The 19,752-nt window shown below is 56.6% G+C and overlaps 1 protein-coding gene and 1 long non-coding RNA gene across 18 annotated transcripts in view; one reads left to right on the plus strand and one right to left on the minus strand.

Moving 5' to 3' along the window:
* Window positions 1-19,752, plus strand: part of MYO18A (myosin XVIIIA) — a 102,339-nt gene that overhangs the window by 47,198 nt on the left and 35,389 nt on the right. For 5 of the 17 annotated variants that reach the window (XM_086686456.1, XM_086686466.1, XM_086686465.1 and 2 more), the window contains 20 exons: window positions 269-937; window positions 3,047-3,124; window positions 4,508-4,543; window positions 6,301-6,388; window positions 6,592-6,698; window positions 6,808-6,984; window positions 7,342-7,555; window positions 7,824-7,966; window positions 8,578-8,678; window positions 9,537-9,600; window positions 9,826-9,970; window positions 10,290-10,310; window positions 12,161-12,337; window positions 12,563-12,653; window positions 12,952-13,144; window positions 13,882-13,968; window positions 15,925-16,066; window positions 16,222-16,381; window positions 17,379-17,565; window positions 17,864-18,107. In XM_086686456.1, the coding sequence (XP_086542582.1) occupies window positions 269-937; window positions 3,047-3,124; window positions 4,508-4,543; window positions 6,301-6,388; window positions 6,592-6,698; window positions 6,808-6,984; window positions 7,342-7,555; window positions 7,824-7,966; window positions 8,578-8,678; window positions 9,537-9,600; window positions 9,826-9,970; window positions 10,290-10,310; window positions 12,161-12,337; window positions 12,563-12,653; window positions 12,952-13,144; window positions 13,882-13,968; window positions 15,925-16,066; window positions 16,222-16,381; window positions 17,379-17,565; window positions 17,864-18,107 (3,124 nt within the window). Of the gene's footprint in view, window positions 1-268; window positions 938-3,046; window positions 3,125-4,507; window positions 4,652-6,300; window positions 6,389-6,591; window positions 6,699-6,807; window positions 6,985-7,341; window positions 7,556-7,823; window positions 7,967-8,577; window positions 8,679-9,536; window positions 9,601-9,825; window positions 9,971-10,289; window positions 10,311-12,160; window positions 12,338-12,562; window positions 12,654-12,951; window positions 13,145-13,881; window positions 13,969-15,924; window positions 16,067-16,221; window positions 16,382-17,378; window positions 17,566-17,863; window positions 18,108-19,752 lie in introns of all 17 variants that reach the window. The other 12 variants (XM_086686460.1, XM_086686464.1, XM_086686471.1 and 9 more) reach the window with 7 other exon arrangements.
* LOC147574165 (uncharacterized) lies at window positions 4,868-10,371 on the minus strand. Its single transcript, XR_015243963.1, has 3 exons — window positions 10,053-10,371; window positions 6,194-6,470; window positions 4,868-5,099 (listed from the first exon to the last, which is right to left on the minus strand). It is a non-coding gene; the product is annotated as an uncharacterized LOC147574165 (long non-coding RNA).

Here is a 19,752-nt window from a genome sequence, read left to right on the forward strand (position 1 = left end):
GCTAAGGCTACGGATAGACAGCAGGTGACTGCAGTACCTGCTTGTGCTTTGGGGGAGAGAGAAGCCAAACTTTGAGATGCAATTGTCCTATCTAGAAGATGCAATGAAGGCTTCCTGGTGTAGCCTCTTGGAGCTATGTGTTGTTTACATGGACGAATGGAAGGTCTGTTCCATCCAGGGCGAGGCGTGAGGTCTCACTTCCTCTGCATGGGGTGGGCAGGGACACAAGGGCCGATGCTAATGTCTACCTGTGTTTGTGTGACTGCAGCTAGAGGGCAGCTCAAAGGACAGCAGTGGTCCACCTAGAAGTCCTCAGCCTCCTACCAGCCCTGTACCGTCAGAGACTTCCCAGAGAGCCAAGAGCCCTGCACCCACACTCGCCATGAATGGCCTGGGGGCTGCCTCAGCAGAAGGCCCAAGTGAGGAGGCCCAGGGCCTGTCCCGGAAGAGAGTGGCAAACGCAGTTAGGAAGGTGGTGAGCAAGGTGCTGCCTGGTGAGGAGCCTGGGAGTGCCAAGGAGCCTTCAAGCAGAGGGGTCAGGTCTCCTGAGCACCCAGCTCGAGGCAAGAGGGGAGAAAAGGCCCCTGGTCCCAAGCCACCACCTCCTCCACCTCCCCCTCCTCCACCTAAGCCTGAAGCAAAGAAGGAGGCAGCCAAGGATGAGCTCTCTGTGGGTCTACGGAGCCTGATGTCTCGGGGCAGGGCCAAGGACCACAAGCCCCGTGGCAGGCAGTCTCCTGGGAAGGGGGAGAAGCCCTCCAGCCAGGAGCCAGGCTCCTCAGGGAAACCAGGCTCCCCGGCCAAGCCTGGAATCCCAGAGAAGCAGTGCTCCCCTGCCCCACCGGAAGAGCTGGCGGACCCGGGCTCCGCTGGCCCGAAGTTGAACCTGACTGGATTGCCGCAGTCCAAGTCACCAGCCCCTGACGTGCAGCAGGAGGTACCCGAGTGTATCACTAACCTCCCACGCCCTCACCACCCTCGTTGGAAGGCCAGGCACCCTCGCAGCCAGCTTCCCCGGGCCTCCTCAACCCGCCCGCATGACTGAGAAGCTGGGCCTGGCCTTGTGCCCGTGGTGGGGCTGCATGGCTTTTCCTTCACTGAACACCAGAGTCCATGGCGGCCCCTGCTCTGGGATGGGCCCTGCTAACCAGCATGCTGCCGTTCCTTCACATTCCTGTGTGGGATTGGGGCCTGGTCCCAGGCTGCGTGGTGTTGGCCGAAGGCTCCAGATTCCCAAGCAAGGGTCGGAGTCTTAGCAGATCAGTGCCAGGGGAGAAGGAGACTTTCTGAACTCAGGTGACCCGTGTTCACATCCCCGGCTACTCACCCTCTGTGGGATCTCAGCATGGTCCCATCGCTGACCCTTCTTCATCTGCCACGTGGGGATGGGACAGGTCTGATTCCCCCTCTGAAGCCCTTGGGTATTTTGCAAGTTCATAATTTCTGTATTTTAGAATGTCATACATAACGAGCAGTAACCTCTAACCAAAGGTAAATATTTTCATAGCAAAATCTATGTTCACACTGCAGGGGGATAGAATACAAAGAGTTTTGGCGATCAAAATAGTTAAGTAAAAAATCGTTTGGGGCAGAGGGGGCTTTTGGATTTTGGAGTTGCAAACAAGGGATAATCCCAGCTTTGAAGGGTCCTGTGAAGATTAGGAATGGTACGGTGCTCCTCCGAGCCTAGTCCCTGGCGTGGTGGGTGCTTCATAAATGGCAGCATGGATAGCGATGCTGATAACAGGAGTTTTAATGCCACCATTGCCATCACTTCCTTCTTCAGGCCTGGCCGGCAGTCCTCTCTGACAGCAGGATTCCTGAGGGAGCCCTAGGCCTGGGTGGCAAAGGGGCACCATAGGCCCCCTTTGGATCTGCGGACCCGTCTGTCCCCAGAGTACCCTCTGAGTGGGATAGGAAGCTGAGAGGCAGAGGGGAGGACCTTGGAAGGTGATGCCTACATGATTGGTCCTCTGGCCAGGGACAGTTCCCTTCAAACTTCCCCATTTTGTGGACCCTTCTGAGGCCTCATGAGGTGTAGGAGGGAGGAGTCAAGTTTCACCACTGCTTCTCCCACCTGTTGCAAGCTCTTCTGGCTAGAAAGGGGGGGAGGGGGAGGGGGAAATGGGAGTAGAGCAGCCTAGAGGCCCTCCCTGCCGATGACCTCCTGGGACTCCCAAGGTCCCAGAACCTGCTGGGTTCCCCGCTCCATTCCTCCTGGGTTTTGCAGAACTTCGAGAACAGGAGGCTGCAGCTGCCCCAGCCCTGCCGGCCTGCTCTGAAGCAGGGAAATCAGTCCTGGCACACGGGAGTTGGCAGGGGTGTTTGGGCCTCCCGGGAAGGCTGTGAGGTGTACTGTCAGCCCCTGAGTAGAACCTATAAGTAGCCAGAGAGAGTCATGTGCCTGTTCCCTGGCTTGGCTGCCTTCCTCCGGCTCCCTGTCGCTCTCACTAGGGTGGAGTTGAGGGGCTGAGATGTGCCCTGAGCTGAAGTTCAGCCACCTGTCACCTGGGCCTGGGGCAGGGACCAGAGGGTGTGTGGGAGAACAGGGTCATCCTAGTGCTGAAGTAGTTAGGACTGTGAGAAGAAATAACCCCAGAATTTCCTTCCCCCCCCCCCAATAGGATAATTTAAAAACTCAAGTTGGGGGCTGCCTGGGTGGCTCAATCAATTAAGCATCCGATTCTTGATTTCAGCTCAGGTCATGATCTCCAGTTCGTGAGTGTGAGCCCCACGTTGGGCTCTAAGCTGAGATTACTGAGCCTGCTCGGGGTCCTGTCTCCCTCTCTCTCTGCCCCTACCCCGCTTGCGTGCTTTCTCTTTCTCTCTCTCTCTCTCTCTCTCCCCCCCGCCTCCCTCTCTCTCCCTCTCTCAAAATAAATAAACTTAAAAAAAAAAAAAAGACAGCTCAAGTTGGTGCCTGGCTTGCCTCCCTGACCCTACTCCACCTCCCCACTGGGTCTCAGTGGCTTCCTAGGCTAGAAGCTTGGCATGCCGTGCCCCGCACTCCTCCCCAGGCCAGGACTAACAGTGGTTTAACCTCTAGGCAGGAGCTGCCGCTGAGGTCCAGCTGACCCCCTCAGAGGAGGCCCACCAGCGCCTTGAGAGGATCTTCACAACTCCTGTAATGCCACCTCACGTGTATGGTTCCCAGGCCAGGGGGGACGGGGGGAGCACCTGAATATGGAAGGATGGCTCCATGGCAGTCTGGGGGCCCTCACGTGGGCTTCTCACCTGAAGAAATGAGAGAAGGGCTCTGCAGAGGGTCTGAGCACAGTGAGGCCTGTTCCTCTAGGGGACCCAAGGCCCTGTGCCGGTGGGAGGGGGCCCTTCGTGGCTGTGGATCCAGCCCCCATCTCTGGCCCCATTCTCTTGTCCTGGAGAACATGTCTTGGCACCAGGGCCTGGTGGACAGTGAGGCAGGGAGCTGACTCTCCCCTTTTTTGATGCATTGGCTTTTCAGATGCGGGTGGGGCCAGTTAACTCCTTGTTTATTCCTTATAGGCAAGGTCCAAGGTCTAGCTGGGTCCCCTTCCTCTTCAGAAAGGTCTTTAAGTAACTAGACAGAGGGGCACCTGGGTGGCTCAGTTGGTTAAGCATCCGACTTCAGCTCGGGTCATGATCTCACGGTTCATGAGTTCAAGCCCCATGTTGGGCTCTGGACTGACAGCTCAGAGCCTGGAGCCTGCTTCAAATTCTGTGTCTCCCTCTCTCTGCCCCTCCCCCGCTCAACTCCATCTCTCTCTCTCAAAAATAAATAAATACAAATTTTTAAAAAAGTAATCAGACAGAAAAAGAGAGGCAAAGTCTGGCCAAAGGGTCTACCGACAGTCCCTTGGTTCTTGGGCAGGTTGCAGATGGAGTGCTGCCTCTGCTTGTGGTGTGCCCTTCTAGGAGTGGTGCAGGGGTGCAGTGGGGGATTGAGGAAAGGGTCCCAGACTTGGGGCTGCTAGTGGTCTTGTTCCATGAGACTTGCCCTATGGTCTTGTTCTGTGCAGGAGTGACAGCTCTGATGTGTTTGGAGGCCAGATAGAGGGGAGCTAGGCTGGCCAGGGCCCTGGAGAAAAGGCCAGAGCCACCCAAGGGGCCCGGGCCCTGGGTGTGGTGAGGTGGCCTGGCAAGCACACAGAAGAGGAGCCTAATTCAGAATGCACTGGATGTCCCACCCGGGACAGACTATGGCCGGAGGCAGAGTGGCATATTCATGCCCAGGCCACAGTGAATGACTTAACAGAGCAGCTACTCAGAAGTCTGTTGATAGCAAGTGTCTCTTCACCATGCCGGGCCCCGCCTTCCTGGTCTGGCTTCTCCTTGACTGGACACAGTTGACCTGCCCAGGCCAGCTTCCCATCCTGGCGCTAAGTTCCTCCAGCCTCCACCCTGCACCTTGGGCAGCTGGAAAGTGCCCGCCCACTTGGCCCAGAGTGCTTGCTGAAGGGTTCATGCCAGTGGTCTATTCATCTTCACCCCTCTTTTTCTCTCTCTCTTCTTTGCTTGCTGCTGGCAGCTGGACCCTGAGGCCGCCTCTCCTGCCCACAGCCAGGTAGGGTGCTCCTGCCCCCTTCAGGAGCCCTCCGCTTCCTCCAGTGACCGCCTTCCACCCCTGGCCTGTACCTGGGCTGGCGTCTGTGCTCGGGCCTCATGCTGGAGTGTAAGGCCTCTTTTCCCTTCCGGCTCCCACCCTGTATCTGGGGGGATCCTTGGGGGAGGCGGTGCCAGAAGTTTGAAATGGGTCTGTTCTGTGTCAGGCCTTGGGAGGTGTCTAGTCTGAGTGCCACCACTTGAGTTTGGCCTTGTGGCACCTGGGTTTTAACCACTGGAACCCAAGGGCCTGGCAAGAGTTTTGGTTTCTAGGTGTTTTAATTCCTCTTACTCTGGGTAGAGAAAGCTGAAAGGCTGAGCCCCTCCCACCTCCCACCCTCCTTCCCAAGCCAGAAGATGTGGCATTCTTTGGCTCCACCTGCTGGCCAATTTGGGAACCTACCTTTGAATTAGCTCTAAAGGATTCGCTCTAGGCCAGGACCCTGTGATGTCCCCTTCTTCATCAGGTTCCAAGCATCTGACCCGTAGAATGTGTCCAGTCAAGATGAACGTTTAACCTGTATCATGTGATTTGGAAAAAAAAGAAAACATTGATTTTTTTTTTATAAACTTCCGTTTCTTCAAATATAAAAAACTAGCCTTTTTTTTTTTTCATGTCTTCATTTAACAATTTAAAATGTTGCCAGCCCCATAGTGGTTCTCCTGTTTGAAGGGTGATTTCCCTGGTCATGATTCCCAGAGCCTAGGGGCCACGCGTACCCTTCTCTCTCCAATGGGGAAGGGCAGTCAGCGAGGAAGAGGGAGTTATCTGAACCCAGAATCCAACCTGGGAGTAGAACCCAGATCTCTTTTTCGTTCAGCTCCAAGAAATGTGACAAAGAAAATATTTATTATGTTTTCTTATCCTTTCCAATCCCTCACACAGGGGGTCAGTATCACAGAGCAGCGTCTGTACCTTGGCCTCAAGTCTTGTGAGGGTGGGGGACTCTCAGAGACTGATGGTGGCTCACAGCTGTTCCAGTGCCCAGCCATGTGGCATACAAGTCTTTTCCTGTGTTTGGCAAAACACCGCTGCACTTTCATGCCCCCCTCATATGTCTGGCCATGCTATTTTATGGCCTTGGCCTTCTGAGGAGGCATGGAGGAGGAGTGGAAAGGCTGGCGTGTACATCTGGGCACTGCTCCTTGCCCAGCAGGGCATCCTCTGGAGGGAAGACCAGGCCGAGACTAGGATTTAGGACCCATATATCACTTTGCAGTAAAAAGTCCGCAGTAGACACTTCTCGGGTCTTGAGGAAGCGCCCTTTCCCACCTCAAGACAGAGGCTGGGCATGAGAGGTCACAGTAGCAGTGGGCGTTGGCTCAGGGAGAGGGGTGTGGGCTCAGCACACCAACCCTACAGGGGAGGTGGGGAAGAGGGCGGCTGAAGGCAGAACCTGCTGGTTTGCTTTCCTACAGTCTACTCTCCTCAGGGCTTGGGTTCCGAGTGTCCCCGTCCTTCCAGACCCTCAAGGCTGGCATGGTCCCTAACTCTGTGTCCTTGTCCTCGGGGCTCCTCAGGCCCATCCCCATCCCCTGGCTTCCCCACCTTCTTCCTCTGACACTTCCAATGTCCCCTGTTCTGTGTCTGCCACCCAACTGTCCCCCTTACCAGGTGGCTCATCTGGAAGCACTTCCCCTCACGTGTCTCTTCTCTTCTGTCCCGACTGTTTTCCAGAGCAAGGTCTGACTATTTATTACCCCCCCTTCCTCTGATAGGTGAAGACAGAAGAGCAGATTGCAGCTGAGGAGGCCTGGTATGAGACAGAGAAGGTGTGGCTGGTCCATAAGGATGGCTTCTCTCTGGGTGAGTCTGGGGAGGCCCAGGGTGCAGATGCCTGGGCCTCTCAGGTTTCCGGGCTGGGTGTGCCTTCTGGGTCTGGTGAGGCCTGGGTGGTGAGTGAGGAGAGGCTAGTGATATAGTAGGGAAGAGACAGGACCACAAAGGGCCTGAAGAGGGTGGCAGAGGCTTCCCGGGCCTGTGTCTGACTGTCTGTCCCCGCTCTGTAGGCAGTCAGCTCAAATCTGAGGAGCTCAGCTTGCCAGAAGGCAAGGTGCGTGTGAAGCTAGACCATGATGGCGCCATCTTGGATGTGGACGAGGATGATGTGGAGAAGGTTTGCAGGTGGAGGGCACAGGAAGTGGGCTGGGCAGGGCAGGCCTGTCCACTGGCAGTGCCGACAGATTCTGCTTCTTCAGTGCCTGCCTGCCTGTCCTATCACACAGGCTAATGCTCCCTCCTGCGACCGTCTAGAAGATTTGGCCTCGCTGGTGTACCTCAATGAGTCCAGCGTCCTCCACACACTGCGCCAGCGCTATGGTGCTAGCCTGCTGCATACGTACGCTGGCCCCAGCCTGCTCGTCCTCAGCCCCCGTGGGGCCCCTGCCGTGTACTCTGAGAAGGTGCGGCACCCACTAGGCGACCATGCTGCCCCATGGACCCACCCACACACTACCTACCCCACCTTCCCTGGCTTTGCTCCTTCCCTTTGGCATCCCACTGGGCTCTTGTCCACTCTCACAGTTGAACTTGGAGCCATTTCAAGGGGTGGGGACATGAAGCCCTCCCCGTAACCTCTAACAGAGGCCGGCACTGTGCTAGTATCTGCATTTCTATGCAAGGCCTTAGCCTGGGAATCCCTCGACAACCCCCGCCCCGACAGTGAAAGGCCCAGAAAGATGTGGACCTTGGGGGTGAGGACTGTCCAAGTGTGACCAGCTAAGAGCCTGCCCTTTCCCGCCCTCCCCCTCCCACCCAAGGTGATGCATATGTTCAAGGGGTGTCGGCGGGAGGACATGGCACCCCACATCTATGCCGTGGCCCAGACCGCATACAGGGCAATGCTGATGAGCCGCCAGGACCAGTCTATCATCCTCCTGGGCAGCAGCGGCAGTGGCAAGACCACCAGCTGCCAGCATCTGGTGCAGTACCTGGCCACCATCGCAGGCACCAGTGGGAACAAGGTGTTTTCTGGTGAGACAGGCCACCTGGAAAAACTGAGAGGGGCTGGGGATGGAAGCGCCTCATAGGCATCAGCTTTGTTCTCCCTGGCTTCTCTGTGCCCTCAGACCCCCTCTGTCCCTGGGCAGTCTGGCCTGAGTAACTCTGAGCCTTTGTGCACTGGGGGAATAGGCCCTGGGCAGGAGGCTTTCCTGATGGCCCCTGGGCCTCTGGAGGCTTTCCTGATGGCTCCTGGGCCTCTGGAGGCTTTCCTGATGGCTCCTGGGCCTCTGTTCTACAGCAGAGAAGTGGCAGGCTCTGTACAGCCTCTTGGAAGCCTTTGGGAACAGCCCCACCATCATGAACGGCAATGCCACTCGCTTCTCCCAGATCCTCTCCCTGGACTTTGACCAAGCTGGCCAAGTGGCCTCAGCCTCCATCCAGGTGAGAGGACACTCAGGGTAGTTAAGAGACTGGCTGCCTGGTTTCAGGCTCCCTCCTGTGCCTTATTTTCCTGGGATTCTACCCAGGATCCCCTCCAGCAGGGATGGTGTGCTCCACCCCGAGTTGTCACCATTCTGCCCCCACCGTGTCTTCTGCCCCCCCATGCTTCTTGCCCCAGGTGGGTCCTGGCTCAGCTTCCTGCCCAACCCTGGGGTTGGCTGTACCCTACTTCTGGGGCCCTGGCCCTGTGTTCAGGGGTTTCTCTCAGGCTAATTTCACCCAAGTAAGACTTGCTTGTCAATGAAGTAAGTTCCAGCCGAAGCTGGTCCCCTTCCATGCTGAATGAAATATTTTTCCACAAAGTGCCCAGCTCCCTGAGAAGACTGTGCCTGGGGCCTGGGCAAGGCACCAAGGCCCCTCTGTGAGCTGGGCCTATCTCCTTCCCCCTGGCTTTGGTTTGTGCCCCAGGTTTGACCCTGTGGTGATCTGGCTTCTGGTTGAGAGTAAGCTGCACCTGCTTGCTCCCATGGGCCTTGTTCTTTCCGGTGTGGGGTGGAGAAGCTTGACCTGGCACCACCCTCCTTGCCCATACCCTCTATGCTGTGCCATAGACGATGCTACTGGAGAAGCTGCGTGTGGCCCGACGCCCAGCCGGTGAGGCCACCTTCAACGTCTTCTACTACCTGCTGGCCTGTGGGGATGGCACCCTCAGGTGAGATGGGACAAAGGAAATCGGGGAGGGTGCTCTGGGTTCTAGCTCACTGATGGCTCCTGGACCTTGTCACTTGACTGCATCCCATACCGTTTGTTTATTGTACGCTTGCTACATGTTAGGCTCTGAGGTAACTGGGGGTGGTGAGATGAATGAGCCATGGGCTGTACCCCACAGGAACTCCTGGGTCCTGGGCACAGAGTCCTGGCTATGTGTGAGGGGCACAATTGATGCTCCCATGTTCCCAGGGTCGAGCTATGACCTCTGCTACTCCAGGTCTGCAGAGGAAAGCACCTCAAGATGCAGGTGGTCAGGGACTTGCCTATAAGTCACACAGATAACGTGGGGCTGAGCTGTTATTTGAGTTCATACTGGAGCCGAAAGCCCACGCCTTTTTCTGTGCCCTCCAAGCTGGGCCTCCTGCCCCCCATGTTGGCTCATCTACTAGGCTTTTCCCTTTAGACCTTCAGCCTTGCTGTCTTTGTTCTTTGCAAAAAAGGATTAATGATAAGGCTGAGCAAGCAACCCCAGGACATTATCCTCCTTAACTCTTCTTGTAGCTGAGAGCCTGGTCTCTGTCCTGGCTGGACTCGTGCTTCAGGCAGATTCCTGGCTCTCTTTCAGGGGTCTGTCTGGACGCTCTCCCCAGAGCATCTCTGACGACCTGTCCTAGGGAGGTTGGTGCTCTGACCAGGCCTTCAGGCCAATTAGGGAAGGCGGCGGCAGCTGGCCTGACAGTAGGGCATGACGAGCAGACAGGACTGAGAGTCTGGAAGCTGAATCTGTCTCTACCCTGGTAGGGAGATGGCCTTGGCATGGGGACCAAGCACTGTGCTGATGCCTCATTTGTACCCCTAGGACAGAGCTCCACTTGAACCACTTGGCAGAGAACAATGTGTTTGGGATTGTGCCACTGGCCAAGGTGAGGGGCCTGTGGGGACTAGGTTGGCAGTCCTGGGCCTTGGGAGCAGGGGAGTAGGGGAAGTGACCTGGAGAACCCCACGGGAATAGCAGGAGCCCAGCCCCAGCTGGGCAGCTCTCACCAGCCCTGCCCTCCCCGAGGGTCCAGAAGCATGGGGGTATGCCGGGAGGGACAGCGCCCCCCCCCCCCGAGGTGCAGTGCCAGCGTCCCCTCCTGTCCCTGCAGCCTGAGGAGAAGCAGAAGGCGGCTCAGCAGTTCAGTAAGCTACAGACCGCCATGAAGGTGCTGGGCATCTCCCCAGATGAACAGAAAGCCTGCTGGCTCATCCTGGCTGCCATCTACCACCTGGGGGCTGCAGGCGCCACCAAAGGTAACCCGCAACGGGTCCCAACAGCCTGGCTTGTTGCCCGGGAGAGCTTGTGGAGGCCCTGCCACTCGCGGTTTGTCCTCACCCAGCACAGATGTGTCTGTTATCACCCTCTGTTGCGTGTGCCTCTTCCCACGTCAGAACAGGAGGCTCTGATGCCCAGAGAAGGATCTCTGCCCCTGGACTTGGATGGCAGTAATGCGGAGCACTGTGAAGAGTTGGGGGGGGGGGGGCAGGATTCGGAAGCTGAGGGGAAAGAGAAGGGCCCTAAGTCCAAGCAGTCCCCTTGGAATAACTCTGCTTCTTGTTCCCTTCCTGACAGAGGCCCCCGAGGAGCAAGCCGGTAACTGACCTTGGCCCCTCCCTGGGGTGTAGGGGCTACCTTGTCCCATCTTGGTGCTTGCCCTGGGCTCTGTCTGGGGGCTGGGCTTGTTCTGTCACAATGGAGGGGACTGGCCTGGGAAAAGCCCCAGGTTGAGGGGGGAGAAGGTGCCTGCCGGCTGTGAGGTTTCTTGGAGTCCCAGGCATAGCTGCTTCTACTTGTGTTGCCTCCAGATCCTGGGGCCTCTCAGGATGCCCTCCTCGGGGCTTGGATGGGGTAGGGTGGGCCTGCTTCTTGGGGCTTTCCCAGGCCAGTTTTCTCTGAGTCTTCCCTTTTCTTCACTGGTTTGGTAGAAGGCATCGCTTCCTCTTGCATATCCAGGTGGGGGCCACTAGGGGGCGGCAGGCACCGTGGTAACGAATGGGCTGTTGCTTCCGCACTTGAATTTGGGGCTTGTGAATGGCTAGAGCTTGGTCTGGCTTGGAAGAATTCTGCTGCCTTCTGAGATTACCTTGACGGCTGGGCACTCTGAGCACCTCTTTGCCCCTTACTCCCCTTTCTCCGAGGGATGCTGCCTCTGAACATCCTCTCGGGCTTTGGCTTCATGTTTCTCTGGGATGTGAAGAGCCCCAGGCTGCTCAGCAGGAGCGAGAAAGCACTGGTGGGCGGGTGGGTGCATGGAGGAACAGGCGTTCAGGTGTTAGGTTCCTTATGATCCCAGCAGGTGGCATCCCTGCCAAAGAGGAAGCAGGCTCTGAGTTAAAGAAGTTGTCTCCAGACTGCGTAGGTGGGCAGGCGGGTAGGCGTGTGGCTGTGTCTTGAGGAAGTTCTTTTGCTCTGAGGCGGTGACAAGCCCAGGTTTCCTATAACCCTGTACTGCACGCGGAGAGCTCCGGGTGTGTGTCAGCAGGGTCTGTTACCTCCTCAGAGCTTCCGGTATTTCCCAGAGGGTGTGTGTGTGTGTGTGTGTGTGTGTGTGTGTGTGTGTGTGTGTGGTGTCTTTGTAGGTCTCTGTGACAGCGTGATTGCATCCATGAACACACTCCTTTGAGATGGTGTGTGTGCACATGTGTGTATTTTTGTGTCTCGGAGTCTGAATGTGGTTATGTTCTCTTGCCTGCTCATCCTCACAACCCCCCACCCCCCATGGTCCCTTCCCGTGGGCCTGGCGGGCTCAGCTGATGACTGTTTGCTAACACGCTGTTTTTCTTTGCATGCTGCATGCTGGTCCTTTGCCTTACAGAAGCTGCTGAAGGTAAAACCTTGTTTCTTGTTAGCTTTCCCTAATTGCTGTGATTAGACACATGTTGGCTGAGGCGCGACTGTCTGCGTGGGCTGTTCCCTTTCCCTGGCAGCTCTTTCCACTTCCCCACTGGTGGGCCATGGGTGGGTGTTTGTGGTCTCCCCCCAGCAGACGCCTGGAAGTAAGGGAGAGGGTATTCTTGGAAGGGGGAGGCACTGGTACTCCCCCATGATGTGTCCCCCACAGGCACAGGTGGTTCCGGTGCTCATTAGAGATGGGCTGGCTCCTCCTCGGACCGCCCCACCCCAAGTTGGTACCCCTGAGGCCAAGTCCTCTAAAAGCGATGGTCAAGGCTGCCTGGGCGCCCTCTGGCGGCGGCAGCATGGAGTTACCTCCTCTTTTAGGACCTGCTCATTCTCGCTAGGGCAGGGGACACAGGAAGTGCTTGCGGGCAGCTTCTGGCCGTCCCTGTTTTGCCTAAAGCCCTTCTGGTGTCATCAGGGCTGGTGTTTCCTCCAGAAGATGTTCACTCCCCAGTTGTTGGCCATGGGAGCCAAAGGGCCCCATGGTCATCAAGTGGACTAAGGAGAAAGACCCAAGATGCCAGATCCTTTTTTCAACCCCATAGCTGGGCGCAAGCAGTTTGCCCGCCACGAGTGGGCCCAGAAGGCCGCATACCTGTTGGGCTGCAGCTTGGAGGAGCTCTCCTCAGCCATCTTCAAGCACCAGCACAAGGGTGGAACCCTACAACGTTCCACCTCCTTCCGCCAGGGCCCTGAGGAGAGCAGCCTGGGAGATAGTACAGGTACCATGGGACCCTTGGCTGGTAGATGTGATTGGGAGGCCTCATCCGGGGCTCATTGCAGTCTTCTCTGGCGTGGGGAGACTGCTGGGGTGAATAGGTGCTTCCATCAGAGGAAGAGGCCCAGCCCCAGGGCCCCATGCTGACTTGACCCAGGGTGGGTAGAGAGCATACCCCGTGGGGATTCCCAGGGGGGCAGGAGGTAGAGATGATGCTCTTGCCCCACAGGCCCCAAACTGAGTGCACTGGAGTGCTTAGAGGGCATGGCGTCTGGCCTCTACAGTGAGCTCTTCACCCTTCTCGTCTCCCTGGTGAACAGGTGAGTGCCAGGCAGGGCCCAGGAGCTGACCAGCTTCCTGCCGTGACAAAGGTGGGAGTTGACTGATACCTCTGTGCTGGTGTGATTGCTGAGGTGGAGCCATTCTCCGCCAGCAGAGGGCTCATTGTCCTCGCGGGCGACAAAAGGCACATCCTCCCCACCAGGGTCGTGGGCACCTGGGCAGGGTGGAGATCTGGCTTGGGGCAGAACATGGCTGCCTGGGCGCCATAGGCAGACCAGTGGAGCGTGTTCAGTGGTACTGCCCTGGCCAGCTCTGACCCAGGCTCTCCCTGTGAAGGGCTCTCAAGTCCAGCCAGCACTCACTCTGCTCCATGATGATTGTGGACACTCCGGGCTTCCAGAACCCTGAGCAGGGTGGGTCGGCCCGTGGAGCCTCCTTTGAGGAGCTATGCCACAACTACGCCCAGGACCGGCTGCAGAGACTCTTCCACGAGCGCACCTTTGTGCAGGAGTTAGAAAGATACAAGGAGGTAGCACTTGACCTTGCCTCTGCCTGCCCCCGCCCCACCCCCACCCCGGCCCCCAACTTCACTTCCCTGGCGCCCGCAGGGAGGGCATCTGTGGAGAGAGAAGGCACCACCTTTCCCACCGGTGGCTCCCTTCCTCACTTTTGCTCTGTCATTTCTGTCTCTCTGTGTTCTCTGGAGTGGTAGTCTTGTCCTGCCCCAGACTGCATTCTTACCCTGTGGAGAGTTTGCTCTCCAAGAAGCTGCGCCTGCATTCAGGGTCCCTGAGAGCCCCTCTTTGCCCACCCTCAAGGCACCCACCTAGGCCCCGTGAATTCCTGCCTCCACGTGTGTCAGGCCTGGCCTTCCCTGTCTGTCTCCTGATCTGTTAAGATGGTGATTAGCTAGGGCCCCTTCACGAAAGGGTGTCCCGCATGGAACAAGATCTAGAAATCCCACCTCATGTGGAGGTGAGATGAATGAACTGGGGAGCGTATTTACCTTGGATGAGAGAAGATATACGAGGCAAATGACAGTTGTCTTCAAGTGTTTCGAGGGTGATGGTGTGAAATCGAGAGTAGGGGTATTCTGCATAGTCTAATCAACTGGTGCGAATAATAGGAATATGCGACTTTACCTCAGTATTGAAGAAGGTTAAAAGAATTTTAGCTGTCCCAATCCCAGCGCCCCCGCCTGGCCATCACCCAGGGCTGCACCCCTCAAAGGGCCTGTGCTCACAACCTCTCTCCCTTTCTTCCTAGGAGAACATTGAGCTGGCATTTGACGACTTGGAGCCAGCCACGGATGATTCTGTGGCAGCTGTGGACCAAGCCTCCCATCAGTCCCTGGTAGGAACTCCAGCAAGGGCCTGGGCTGGCCTTTTCTCCCCTTGTCTGTTCCTCAACCTCAGTCAGGCCCTTGCTGTTGTAACCTGCTGCTCAGCTGGTCCGGTCAGGAAGTGGCACTTCCTTCTGCCCTTGTGCAGTGACAGGCTTAGCCCCAGGTGTCTGAGCCACAAGGGAAGATGTGACCTCCTCCCTTACCACCTCGGGCTCAGGCCCTGTCCTGTGACTGGCTGAGCCAGGAACTCTGGTGTCTCCTCCTCGATGGTGAGGGTTTGACTGGACCCAGAGGACATAGTCATCCCTCCCACTGTCCCCGAGAGACTGGTGCAGCCAAGCAGAACGGGCGAGGAGTCTGTGCAAGCAAGGAATCTGTGCCTCGCTATATATGTGAGCCCTCACCCCTCAACCTTAGGGGCAGGCTTTGTCACACTTTGGACTAGTATCTTGGGTACTTTGCTGCCTGGGAGACCGGCCGGCCTGATGAACACTTGGCATTTGCTGATTGTCTTCAGTTAGGGACGTTTCATAGGGACTTTTCTCGAGAATTGGCATTTTTGCTAGGCTCCCCTCCTCTGCTTTGAGCCCTGCCTCCCTCTCCCTCTTCCTTGTGGGAAGGCCCTGCCATGCTACAAGGGCTTGGGGCCCCAGGGAGATCGAGTGTCCCCCGGGACAAGTCCTTAAAGTGCCCAAGTTCCATGTCTCCCCAGGGAAGCTGGCTTTGCTTTTCCTGGCACCTGGGTTCTTGTCCCGGCCTCCGTGAGAGCCTTTGCCATTCCCAGGAGGTGTGGGAAAGTCAGTCCGTGTGGCTTAGCAGTGGCAGTGGCTCAGACAGTGGGTTCCCTTCTTTGCTGTCCCTATCTGATGGGCCTTAGCACCTCTGGAACAGGGACCCCTCGGTGCTGAGCCTGTTGCGCACTGTCCTTCATTGCCCAGTCCTGCCATGCAGCTCCAGCCAGTCTGGGACCTTAGCTGCCCTTCAGTGCTTGGCCACATTCTGCTTCCTCCTGAGAATCACACAGGCCCCCTTGGGCAGCCATGGGGTGGGGGTGGGGAGGAGATGCAGGCAGCTGGGTTCAAAGAAAGGGAAAATGGCACTTTTCTTACTTCTCTTGTCCCCCAGTCCCTAAAGGCCAGGCAAGCATGGGGGTGTGGGGGCGGTTCTGTCTTCTTGCTCAAGGAAGACTTGGAAATGCTGTAGAAAAGACACCGTCAGACCAGGTGTGGCCACAGACCTGGTTTGTGTGGCCTGCGTAGGGTGTTAGAAACCAGAATTCAGTATTTCCACCTTCTCTTGAAAAGCTGGAAGGTTTATCTGCACTAGGCCAGTGTTCCTCCAGGACAGAAGTTGGCTACAGCTGATTGGGAAATAGCCATTTCCCTCAGATGGGGACACATGCTAGGCAGTCACCCAACTCCTCCCATTTTGGCTGTTCTATCTGTTAAGTCGCCTGTCTTACAATTTGGACGCTCGAGTTTATGACCCTGCAGGAATCCCCCCTGCAGTGCTCTGAGCCCTTTCCGCATCCCCCCCCCCCCCCCCCCCCCGGCTGCCAGGGCGCCCAGGTTTAACCCCAGCCATCACTGACTAACTGCTTCCTTCGGGCCATGCCCTCTGCCCAGGGACCTTCCAGACTTCATCTCGTTTAGTCTGCCTGGGAGGTGATGCCCAGGGAGTGAGGGCCACACAGCCTCACTTCCAGGAGGGTGAGGATGATTAACAAGAAGCCTTCAGCCTTTGGTGACTTCGGACACGACTCCTAGGAACTGTGTTTTGCTGTGGGCTTCTCTCTCTAGTCTGTCTCAGGCTCCCTCTTTCTCCTTGCTGCGCAGCTGCTCCACAAGGTGTCAGCCGTGAGTGGCAGGAGCTGCAATGCGTGTGCGTATGGGTGGCGTGTCGATAGTGTGTGGTCGGGCCAGGGGCTCCATGTGACACGGGGGCATTTCTTCACTTCTCCGTAGGTCCGCTCACTGGCACGCACCGACGAGGCAAGGGGCCTGCTATGGCTATTGGAAGAGGAGGTGCTGGTGCCAGGGGCCACTGAGGATGCCCTCCTGGAGCGCCTTTTCTCCTACTATGGCCCCCAGGAGGGTGACAAGAAAGGTAGGTGGTACCCCTAGAGGGCTCTTCTGCTACCCCTCGGAAGGACCCACTATTATACGGGTCTAGATGGTACTGTCTGGAAGGGCTCACCGGGTCCCTGGGCTTTTTTGGGGCCTGTGCCCTGATGATCTGAACCTTACTTCTCCCATCCTCAGGCCAGAGCCCCCTCCTGCGCAGCAGCAAACCCCACCATTTTCTCCTGGGCCACAGTCATGGCACCAACTGGGTCGAGTATAATGTAGCTGGCTGGCTGAGCTACACGAAACAGAACCCAGCCACCCAGAATGCCCCCCGGCTCCTGCAGGACTCCCAGAAGTAAGGACACCACTCGCTCTGCCCCGTCTCGTCCCCAGGGCTGGTTTTGGCCTCCCTGGTCTAAGAGGCCCCCTCACCAGCAGGGTTGATTGCCTCTACTTCCTGAGAGGTGACAGCCAAGGTCAATTGGTCTTGAGGGCCTGGGAGTGGCCTCCTGGATAGAGGTGGGATGGACATGGTTGGAGGGACCTATAGTTTGAAATCTGAATAGCACCTCCACGTTCTTCATAGAAGGCAGGAGTAGTAAACACACACACACACACACACACACACACACACACACACACACACACACACAAAACAAACAAAAACTTTAAAATGGAGTGCCTGGCTTGGTCACAAAAGCATGTAACTCTTGATCTCAGGGTTGTGACTTCAAGCCCCACACTGGCTGTAGAGATTACTTAAAATACCATAAAAATTAAAAATTTTAAAAGAAGGCAGAAATAGCCTTAGAAACCCCTCAGTCATACAGGCCTGTCATTCATTTGTGTATTTAGCAGATAACTATTGAGCACCTGCTCCTTGACTGAGACTCTTCCGGGTGTCTGGCAGATAGCAATGAATAAAACAAAACTCCCTGCCCATTTGGGGGGTGGGGGGGGACGGGGGGGAGAGCTCAGATAACAACCAGTAAATGTCATATGCAGATTCTATGGCGTGGCAGAGGATGCTGGGCTCTAATCTCTCCTGCCACACTGGACCTCTGCCCTCCCGGGTGATGGACAAGAACAGATCACTCCACTCTGTTCAATGCCTGCCTACCCCTAGGCTTCTGTCCCCCTCCACCCAGTGGTTTTCTCTTCTTCCTATCCGAAGATTTGTCTACAGTTTCTCTCTAGGGTGCGGGACATGCAGCCCCAGGCCAGATAACCCAGGCCACTGGCCACGATGATATGGGGCTTTTGGGGGTGTCCTAGGAACTGGGAGAAGGAACGGCCTCCACTACGCTCTCAGTGAGACTTCTTTCCCTCTTTCGCCCTTCCACCTCCGGCAGGAAAATCATCAGCAACCTGTTTCTGGGCCGGGCGGGCAGCGCCACGGTGCTGTCGGGCTCCATCGCAGGCTTAGAGGGCGGCTCGCAGCTGGCGCTGCGCCGGGCCACCAGCATGCGGAAGACCTTCACCACGGGCATGGCGGCTGTCAAGAAGAAGTCTCTGTGCATCCAGATTAAGCTGCAGGTGGTGAGTGTGCCCGCCCAGCCTCCGGGGCCCTCTCGGGGCTTCTCTGGCCATTCTAGGCACACTCAACTTACCTGGTGCCCACTCAGCGTCCCACTCTGACTTGACTGCACTCTTTTTTAGTCCTCTTTTCGGTACGGCTGCCTGAGTGGCCACGCAGGCCGAGTGAGGGCATGGCTTGGCCACTGGTGGGACACCTGCCATCCCGTGGGGAGCGGAGATGCTGATGCCAGTCCCAGCTCTCCTGACCCCCGGCCAGGCCATCAGAATCCACTGAGGCCTGCCTCTTTCCCTTTGGCAGGACGCCCTCATAGACACCATCAAGAAATCAAAGCTGCATTTCGTGCACTGCTTCCTGCCTGTAGCAGAGGGCTGGGCTGGGGAGCCCCGTTCTGCGTCTTCCCGCCGGGTCAGCAGCAGCAGCGAGCTGGACCTGCCCTCGGGGGACCACTGCGAGGCTGGGCTCCTGCAGCTGGACGTGCCCCTGCTCCGTGCCCAGCTCCGCGGCTCCCGCCTGCTTGACGCCATGCGCATGTACCGCCAAGGTGGGCCTCCCTCCCTCTCAGCTACTGCTTCTCTTTTCTAGAACTGGCTCCTGCCCCTCCCCACCTCCCAGATGGGGCCCATGGGGCTAGAGGGGTGCTGCTTCCCCCTCTGGGCCCTAGATCTCTTTCCTCCTCTGGTGCCTGCTCAGTGGGGGTCTCTCCAGCCCAGGCTGTTCCTTTCTCTTTTTCCTTCCGCCTGGCTGACCCCCTTCTTCCTCCTCTCCCTTCTCTATTCCAATCCTCCTCACCCACCCCCCGTTCCCCACGTGCCCTATTCACACAGCTCCTTCTTTCCCCCTTCCCTGCTCTGCCCACAGCAACAGACCCACTCAAGCTGTCTGCTCAGTGGTGCTAACTATCTCCTAGAGCAGGCCGGTGGCTGGGCTGCACCCCCGATGAGAAATGAGGTGCTAAATTTTTCTGAAGTACGTAAAATTCCCAAGAAAGGTCAGACGGACCCTTTTTATGGACCCATCTGGAGGAGGTGATGGAAAGGGTGAGAGTAATTAGCACAGTTGACCCTTGACTAACTGGTTTTGAACAGTGCAGGTCACTTATATGCGGACTTTTTGTAGTATGGTACTATGCCTGTCTTTTTGCTCCCTTGTGACTTCCTTAACGACATTTGCTGTCTTCTAGCTTACTTTATTGTAAGAATACGGTATATACTACACATAACACATGACAATGTGTTAATCGACTGTTTCTGTTATTGGTAGGGCTTCCAGTCAACGGTAGATTATTAGTAGCTAAGTTCTGGGGGGGTGGTTGGGGGTGGGGGAGAGTTAAAAGTCATACTTGGATTTTTGACTGCACAGGGGGTCAGCACCCTTAACTCTCATGTTGTTCGAGGATCACCTCTAGTTCACATCTTTAGAGTACTTACGGTACACCAGGCACTATTCTGAACTCGTCATAGACATTAACTCATTAATTTTCCCAACAATCTCATAAGCCATAGGTGCTATTACCATCCCCAGATGAGGAGACTGAGGCTTAGAGATGTTAAGTAGCTTGCCTGGGGTCACACAGCTCTTGAGTGGTACAGCGAGATTTGACCCAGGTGGACCAGCTTCCAAGCCCATGCCTCTTGAGTAGGGCTTCGTTAGCCTGAGAAGTTAAGGGTTGCCAGATTTCTGCCCTTTTCCCTTTTGATAGAAGAACTGGCAGGGTCCCACCGCCCATAGCCAGGCCCCCTTGAAGCATCCCCATGGACTCCATCACTTTTCCTTAGCAGCCAAAGCCAAAACACGGGCTCCCTGCCCTGCTCTAAATAAATCATTGATCTGTCCCCACGTCTTGATATGGAGTTGGTGTTTATTATTTCAAAACCAGATTGTTACCGCTCTGAACCAAAATCAATGTGCTTTACTCAAACAAGCAGATCGATGAGGCCAGCAGCGGCAGGCCCCCCTCCCCTCGCCCAGTCCCCAGCCACCATCGATAGCGCTGATGATTAATTAAGATGCCAGGCGTCCGGACCTGCTATCCTGGCCCATCAATTTAATTGCAATTCAGATACAATCAATAGCTCACTTTGTCTTGGCCCCTCAGCGGCCCCCGCCTCCTGTTTCAATTATCGGGCACACGCATCAGCCTCATCTCCCAGTTGGAGGGTTTCCCAGAGCTGGCTAGGCCGGTGGAG

Source organism: Puma concolor, chromosome E1 (genome assembly GCF_028749965.1).
Source record: "Puma concolor isolate L17-30 chromosome E1, mPumCon1.1.hap2, whole genome shotgun sequence".
Lineage (NCBI taxonomy): Eukaryota > Metazoa > Chordata > Mammalia > Carnivora > Felidae > Puma > Puma concolor.